The 9,345-nt window shown below is 39.9% G+C and overlaps 1 protein-coding gene across 1 annotated transcript in view; it reads left to right on the top strand.

Annotated features, from left to right (window-relative positions):
• Positions 1-3,341: 3,341 nt before the first annotated feature.
• Positions 3,342-9,345, top strand: part of rasgrf2a (Ras protein-specific guanine nucleotide-releasing factor 2a) — a 39,853-nt gene continuing 33,849 nt past the window's right edge. Inside the window, exon 1 of the mRNA XM_061074083.1 lies at positions 3,342-3,620. Within this exon, the coding sequence (XP_060930066.1) occupies positions 3,342-3,620 (279 nt within the window). The remainder of the gene's footprint in view (positions 3,621-9,345) is intronic.

Here is a 9,345-nt window from a genome sequence, read left to right as displayed (position 1 = left end):
CTTTATTGTGTGTGTATATGTGTGCGTTTTTTTATAGAACATCGTGTGTCACATCATCACACTATACAAAATTAAATCTCAACAGGTCACTGCACAGTAGAGCAGGGTTAGACTTCATCACAGTAAACTGATACTAAGCCGCCTAACAGATTAGACTGGCACCGTCTGCGTGTTACATTGTGTCTTTTGATGCTGTTCGTCGGTGTGGATGTGGGAGTGAAGCTATTAAAGGGTTGCATGTTTCTGACCATGACCACAAGCAGACCCTGACCTGACCCAATGACTGTAGGGTGGAGGGAGAGGTGGAGGTCTCTCAAGATTTAATACTCCTCCCTCCCCACTCCACAACGTCAATCAACCACTGCATTTTGTACAGAAGTGAAAAGCAAAGTCTGTGGCAGCTTAACCAACACACACACACACACACACACACACACACACACACACACACACACACACACACACACACACACACACACACACACACACACACACACACACACACACACACACACACACACACACACACACACACAGTCTACTAAAGCTCTGCAACATCTGTTTGTGCTTTCAGGCCAAACGAGGGTTTCATAACAAACACCCATCTTCTGAAGCATATCCCCAATTTACATAACTAGAAACTTCTGCTTTTGTCCACCTCTTAAGTGTGTGTGTGTGTGTGTGTGTCTTTTTGTGTGTGTGTGTGTGTGTGGAAAGTAAGAAAGTGAGAAAGAGACACAAAAAAAGGGGTCTCAGATTGTTTTTTTACAAGTATCGCCGTCGTTTGTCTAAAAACACAGTGAGAAAAATTTTGCTTAGGCTAATTTAATATCACAGAATTTTAATTTTACTCTATTGTGGAAGATTAAGTTAATAAATTTGATGGGACATAAATTCTGATTTTGCCTGCTGAAGAGGATTTCTACATATAAACTGAAAGGTGGGAGATCACAAGCATAAGGACAGATGTAGATCCAGTCGAGACACACAACCACACACTTGGGGTTCAAACACACACTTTCTGAGTTGCGATTCCAGACATTTGGAATCTCAGAAACTTGCGTGATCAAATGTAACTTCCACAAACCTCTGTCTGTCTGCATGTAAAAACGCATATCTCACAAACTGTTCATCCGGCTTCACACTTGACTTGTGTATTAGCAGTGTGGAATTTGTCTGTATATAAATATTGCCTATAAAATCTTCTGCAGGTAATAAAATGTATCTGCAAAAGTGACAGTGTATTATAGAACTGTTTGAGGAGGACTCAATGAGGAAAAGAAGATCTCATACAGTTTCCACAAAACATTCTGTCCTCCTTTACTTGGTGCAGGAGTCAAAAGTCTTATTAACACTGTAGGCAGCATGTTTATGTTCTAAACACAATACTTAACAACTGGTTGGCGACGCTTCCCAGTTAGCTTGCTCTCATTGGCTAATGGGGATTTCTACTCACGTGTCCAATCGTTGTTCCTTTCATACACCATCGGTTACCGTCGGTAACATTAAGATTATGTCAGTAAACCCTTCACATTACAGGATCATTTGGCCAGATAATCTGTTCTTTTCTTTAGTGATTTAGATCCAAATTTAATCCTGGGTACACACTGTGCTTTTATTAAGCTTGTATGTTGTGTTAACTCACATGCTCCAATCCTCTGTTTCTGCAGAAACATATGGATCAGCTGAGTGACCATGACATGGAGCACGTTCTGAACATTAACATGGAACCCTATTCTCGATTTATTAAAAAAATTCAGAAAAATTCACATAATTCTGCCTTACTTCTGCTGCAAACTTCTATTTTAGTTTCAGTCAAGCCACAACATGTCAAATAAAAAAGATATTTAAACAGTAGACATGAGGAAAATAAGACCAGCAACTGTACAAAGTTCCTGCCAGAAAAATTCTGCCTGATTCTAAAATTAGCTGAGGTTCAAGAATGTAATGAGCCAGACTTAGTTGGGGTCAAAGTCCAGACAAATGGTGCGAACATTTTCCAGGGTTATAGACGTTTTAGTAAAAGTTCCCTGTTTGTGTTTTATCAGAGAACGTTTGTTGACTGGGCCACAGAGACAGAACGCCAATAGGACATGTTGCACCTAAAGACACTCACTTTGTTTGTCTATCCCAGACCTGCTGAGGCCTCTCACACTCTGGAATACATTCTGCCACAGAATGAAGACTTTACACACATCACTTACAATACTGTGCAAAGGTTTTACGTAATGTTTTGAATTTCTTGTAACAAAGTCATCCGAGATTAATTCTGCAGCAGGACAATGAGTCGTAAAGAACCATCTTCAGAGACAAGAAGAACGACGGGTCCTGTTTTATGAAAGACATAAAACATCAGAGGATATTCAATCAATTTTATTTGTATAGCCCATATTCACAAATCACAATTTGTCTCATAGGGCTTTAACATGGTGTGACATCCTCTGTCCTTAACCCTCAGCAAGAGTAAGGAAAAACTACTAAAAACCCTTTTAACAGGGTAAAAATGCCACATGTGAGGGATCCCTCTTCCAGGACGGACAGAAGTGCAATAGATGTCAAGTGCAGAGGAGAACATCATCAGGATAAAGGGATATTCGGGCTAAATACATGGTGTGAATGACGCTGTTTACAATCTGAATATGAATGTCTGGGTTCTGGACACTTGGATGAAACCACAGGAGCAGTATGGAGGCATTTGTGTTGTTCATGTTTTTCTCTTTTTTTACGTCTGAAGAGTCGGTCACCATTTACTTCTATTGTATTGGATTTGGCTGCAACACTTTTCGCAGACTATAACCAACCTGCTGTGAGTGGTCCCCCCCACCCCCCTTCACCTGCTCCTGTGTGCACCTGCACGCTCAGGGGGGGCGTGTCTGGGCGCTCAGGGGGGCGGGTCTGGGCGCTCAGGGGGGCGGGTCTGCAGCGACCTGTCTCTTTAAGTCAAAGCCGATTAGCGCTGATCTCCGCCGCGATTCTGTTTGCACCGTCTGCTCCCTCCGTCTATTTGGGTGTCGCGGTGCCGTCGCTTGGAGACGCGTTCTCCTCTCCCTGGTTCATCTGATCTCATTTTGCAGAGACAACTCCGCATCCAAGTTCCGCAGCCCGCAGTGAAGTGCGCTGGATTCAGTGAAAGTGCCCAAATGTGATGAGAGGGACGTGACACTCCCAACTTCTCCTTCTGCCATGGTAAACCTGGATTACATCTGCCCGCACAGCGCTTTCTCTCTGGTATCCCTCCGCTGCGGAGCCGGCCAGTGAGAGCACACCTGGGGACGGGATGCGATGTGACTGTGTGAAGTTGCCACCGAGATAAGAACACAACCCCGGGGTGGGGACGCACAATGCAGAAGAGCGTGCGCTACAACGAGGGCCACGCTCTGTATCTGTCGGTGGTCGCGCGTAAAGAGGGCTCCAGGCGCGGCTTCCTGAGCAAGAAGACCACGGAGAACAGCCGCTGGACCGAGAAGTTCTTCGCCCTGTACCAGAACGTGCTCTTCTACTTCGAGAACGAGCAGAGCGCCAGACCTTCCGGTATCTACCTGCTGGAGGGATGCACCTGCGAGCGAGCACCGGCCCCCAAGGTCTCCGCCATCAGCAGAGAGCCCCTGGAGAAACAGCAGGTGCGTCCCGCCTCACCCAAGTTCAAGTTCTAGACGTGCACAGCATGTAGTACAAGTACACGTCCTGCATCCCCCCCCTCAAGTTAAATAAGAAGTTATTGTGTGCAAAATGTACTTAAAGTAGACACACACGTTTGAAGAAGAAGAAGAAAGATAGATACACTTTATTTATCCCACACACATGCACAAACATGCACAAACACACTCATGCAATGGGGAAATTAGTCCTCTGCATTTATCCCATCTGGTGTGATCTTTGGACAGACACACAGAGCAGAGCAGTGGGCAGCCATGTACAGATCCAGCACTGAAAGCCCGAATAAGTAAGCAGTACTCAAAAAAATTGAGGCAATCAATTGCCACAATTTTTTTGAGTTCATAAACTCAAAAGTTTGAGTTAATGGGAGCTTGAATATTTGAAGTTGAAGGTACACATACTTTTTGATTACAGTTAAACAAAATTACTGATTAAGCTAAATCAAATATTTTCAGTAACAGTTACTTAAAAATAACCATAAGCAAACTCAAATGTTTTTAGTAACAGTAACTTAAAAATACCCATAAGCAAACTCAAATGTTTTCAGTAACATTAACTCAAAAATATAAATTTGTATTGCTCATTGCAATAAGTTAATGGAACTGAATAGTTTAAAGTATAGACACCCAAGTATTTTTGTGTTCAATAAACTCAATGTTTATTAGTTTATTTTCCAATGTTTCCATTTAGTACAAATCAAAACAATTGACATTGCGAAAATCAAAAAACTACTAGTACTACCAACTTGTAAAATATCAAACATCAAAGTTTGGCTTTTTTCTATTCACAGGTTGTCTTGCAAAGACTGCAACAAAATGAATATTTAAAACTAAACAAGACCCATTTACATAAAAACAACAATTACAAAGGCACAATTGGAGCCATTTTTGTAAACCTTTTAGTTTACATGTAAGGCAGCAGCTCTTCATATCTCTGAAACTATCAACATGTGCAAAGGCAATGTGGAACATACTTTAGGTTTAAATCTACCATAACTCTTAATACAACCCATTTCACAACAATGTTAAACGGAAACATTGCCACTGCATTTCCAATCAGTGGTGATGGTAAACATAGCCAATAAATTCCTCAGTGTGTGCCATATCGCCCTAACTGCTAAATCTGTTGTTCCTGTATCAGTGATGTCGTCGACATGAGCATAGCCTACATAGCTCTGTGGTCGAAAGACCTAACGTTTCCTTTTTTCTTGAACAATATAACAGCACTGAGGAAATTATTGCTTGAATGGATAACATTAACCATAAATACTGCGTCAACATCAACCTAAAAATGGCAATGTTTCACTTTAAAATATAAAATTACAAAGGCAGTGTGTAATTTGTGCAAGGTGGCTGAAAGCCTAGAGTACAGCAGCAATTTGAACATCAACAGTAGAACAGTACAATCAACACAGACAATTAACTTATCATGTTGTGGCTCTTAACAGTGAGACTCCAGAGTCAGAGTGAACTCAAATGTCTTGGTCAATTCTTTGGAATATCTGAAATGTGGGGTGCATAGATGAGGCCAAAAGTAACCAAGAAGGCGTCAGCATGTTTTCGTTCATGCTCTGCATTTTCATCACAGACTGGGACAAAAATATTTCAATATCAAAACGAAGAATTAACAATTAAAGTAAACACAAAAATTGCATATGCACACGCTGTGCCATCTGGATGCAAACCAGTGAGGTAGCAACAAGTGCTTGACAACTTATAGAGCAGCAATTTGAACATTAACAGCTGAACAACAGTTAACACAGACAGTAACATTATTATGTTATGGATCAGGCTCTTAACTAAATGAGCCAGATGATTCCATTATTTCTTTTCAGATCTTCCAGTTCTACACATGTCCCATCAAGTCATTCTTCAAAGACTGCAGTCTGGGTGACAATTTACATTCTTCCAGACCAAGTAAAATTTTCTGAGTGAATTCGAAGGTGTTGGTCAGTCCTTTGGGATAGCTGAGATGTAGTGCATAGGTAAGGCCGAACATTACCAGAAAGGCATCAGCGAGTCTTGGGAGGGTGGCCACCACATCACCCTCTAGGACAACTGAGATTTTCTCTGGTTGGTAGTGAACTCGACTCATTGAATTGTCGCTGATGGTTGTAAGGAGAGCAACTGACGCATCCCCAATATCTGGCTCATCCAAACCATCCTGAAAGAATTTGAGACAGAGAGATCATATACTAATTACATCCACTGAAACACCATGGGCAATAAGGGTGTGGCAAGCAAAACCCTTTGGCATGTCAATACAAATTTTGACAAATGTGTTGTTTTATAAATATATATAAACAAAAATTTAAATATGAATGGTTAATATACAATGGGCCTGATATTTATATAATAAGACTTACCACACATGTTTGGAAAAATCCGGAGGTATCTTCACGCAGATACACAGGAAGGGCATGGAGGACAGTCGTACGCCTTGAGTGGATATCATGTAATACCTATGGAGATTAAAATGAATGTTGTGAAAAAATGTTGATCATGGAACCTATTACCGGCATAACTTAAAGAGTTAATTTGGGATCTATATAATCACCTGTTCATCATGGATTTTGAAAATTTCAGCCAAAGCATCTGCTTTCTTTCCAGTTCTAGAAGCCTTTTGTCGGAATAAAGCCATCAAACGAGGAGTGTGGCGATCAAGTTCGGCGTAGAATGTGTTAGGCAGGTTCTGGTTGGTTATCCGCTGGAATTCTGCAAACACCTACAATTTAGAAGAGGAAAAGGGGCAGTACACACAGCACAGTAATGATGAATAGTTGATTATAATGCAAAACAACACATAGAATAATTTGCCACCAAATGGAACATATTAAGATTAAGACATTATTGGCAAAGCAGAACAGGTGAAAAAATCAATCCATATTACCTCAGACTGCATGCGAAGAGCAGGCCACAGGTCCAAGAGCTGTTTCACTGGATGACGCGGAGGATCATTTCTGGAGCTTCAGCTGCCATTGCACTAAAAAAATGAAAAAACATTGAGGGATTACGCACTGATTGATGCACACATTTTTGTATTTACCACCATGCAGTAGCAGCTCCTCTGCAGAACATATTGTGGAACGGAGAAGCTATATATTGTGTATTGAACAGATGCTGTATATTTGAATAGATATTTAGGTGGAAATTATGCATTGAATAGATACAGCTGCAAAACAGTATTTCTTTGTGTGCATGTAAGCTTGTACATTGAGCCTGTTTTAACAGAAATTGCAAAAATAATCAATATGATCCTCAAACATTTTTTTTTAAAGCTAGAGAGATCATAGATCTCAGCTTACACTTGGAGTAAAAAATGTATCTTGGAAACTGTAGATATATGAGTCTCTGCACATTTAAAATTTTAAGTAGTGCTTACACAATCTACAAAAAGAGTTCATGTAAATCAAAAATTATCAGTTACACATACACTAAAATGAGACTATCGTTTTAGTACTCAATATGTTTAAGTAAGTACAACTTTTAAACAGATTTTAAGTTTCCACTACTTAATCCAGTTGATTAAGTTGAGCATTCGGGTTTACAGTGAGGTTCGTCTTTATGTTGTTATTCTATCCAGGTAAGTTTTTGTTGAAACTCCGTGGAGTCGAACCAGCATCGAACCTGAGACCTTTTTCTGCCAGTAGTCCAAGTTTCTGCCACTAGTCCACCGCCTCTCCCTCTTTGTACATCTATCTCAGGGAGGGCACTCATTGAGAATGATGTCGATTATCCATTCTCTAGCACCTTACCCTAACCTTAACCATCAAATGAAATGTCTTACCCTATCCACCTTAGAGTTAGCCTAATTCTAACCCTTACACCAAGTCTTAACCCTCAAACACAAAGTTGGTCTGAAAGTGGGGACACAAACGGTCCTCACTCTGCATATTGTAGGCTGAAACTGGTCTTCATGAAGATATCTGTAAATATACACACACACTGCCAACTGAGGACATTATATGGACTTACATTGATTTCTTTACTCTCACCTCAACTATTTACCAAACTCTTACCCTCACCACCCAATCCTTCACATAAACATCTAACAGACAACACACATGTATAAATGTATACACAGGTTGGCAACAATTCATTGGCTTCAAAAATAAGTTTGGAAGTTTTTAGTAAAGATATGAGAATCTTAGCCAAGGTCTGAAATGAACCAGATTTATGAGCTGAACCCAAAGAGTTCATAAGTTTGAATATAACATTTTTATCTGCAAAAAAACTAGTTTAATACTTTTTTGGTTCCCGGAAACAAACAGAAAAAACAACCAAAAGTGCAGTTAAAGGTCTATTGTTTCCCACTGAAATTAAGTGAAATAACTTTACTATTGTATCAATCTACAATTTGATATTTGGGTATTTATGTTCCGTTTTCTGTATGTGTGACAAAACGATCTCATGTAGGGCTGCAACTCATGATTTATTTTATTGTCATTGGTCTGCAGTTTATTTTCTTAATGAATGAATGAATTAATCAGGTCTCTAAAATGACATCGCAAGTTAGACCCCTAGGTTACATCTTTCAATGAAGATCAAGAAATATTTATTAATACCACCAAGTAACTTTCAGTCCAGTGATTATTTAACCAAAATATTCACCGTTCATCCTCCTGCATGTTTTTGTCCTTTCGGTCCTCCCCTCTGCCTTTATGTGACGTAAATTAATGTAGAACTTAAACATTGAGTCGACCTATTGATTAGTCCATTGAAAGAAAATGAACAGACAGCTCTCTTAATAGTTTCATCCTGATCCTAAAAGTGACTTTTTTAGCAGAAGAGGATGTTCAGTATTTGATTTTGTTAATGTGTTTTGGAAACGTTTGAAGTTCTTACTAGAAGAAAAAAAACGTATTTATTTGCAACTACAAGTGAATGAGCACTGACTTTGTTTCACTTTGCTGAGAAACTTCACCTTCTAAACGTTCATGTTTTACAGAAGAAGATGAGTTGCTTCTCTGTCGTCTGCTTGTGTGGAAATTAACGTGATGAGCTTGGCATCAAGAGCCTGGAACTAGTGATAACTTCATTGTAAACAGATTTCGTGCTAATGGAAATAGTTGTTCTGCAAGAGCTATAGAATCATAATGCTAATTTTAAATGACCCATATTTGTGTTATTGCTGCTGCTGTTTATAAAGATGTGTCTCTTCCCATCAGCAGCTGCCAGAATGCAGATTCGTATTAAATAAGCTTGTGTTCTCTGAGGGTGAAAAACCTAATTTCCTTCCACTCATGTGACTCCATGGTTCTGTTCAGATGCAGTTTGTTTCAATTATTTATTTTTTTTAGATAAGAGCTGGATTACATGAGTCAAATCTAATCTGATCATTACTCAGGTAATTTGTCACGCCTTGTTGGATACATGCTGCCCGTGACATTCTGACCCAGTCGGGACTTCACATGCTGCGTTGATGGGGCAAAATGAGCAGACATGCTTTAGTGGGGGGGGAATCTACTGAGCCGACCTGATGATGGCTGTGGCTCAAGTTGGAAGCTCAGGTTGATTTTAAACACTTCACATCTCTGATATCACCCAGCACTTTTATATTATTCTTGTCCTTGTGAAATGTATCCAGATCTTATTATTATTATTTGCTGGTGCTGCTAATAACATAATTACATGATTCACTGTTATTTGAAACCAGCACAAAACCAATCCACCCATCTCCTGTTGCCAC

This window comes from Limanda limanda, chromosome 1 (genome assembly GCF_963576545.1).
Source record: "Limanda limanda chromosome 1, fLimLim1.1, whole genome shotgun sequence".
NCBI lineage: Eukaryota > Metazoa > Chordata > Actinopteri > Pleuronectiformes > Pleuronectidae > Limanda > Limanda limanda.
Note: the sequence above shows the minus strand (reverse complement) of the source record. Positions and strands in the feature narration are given on the sequence as shown.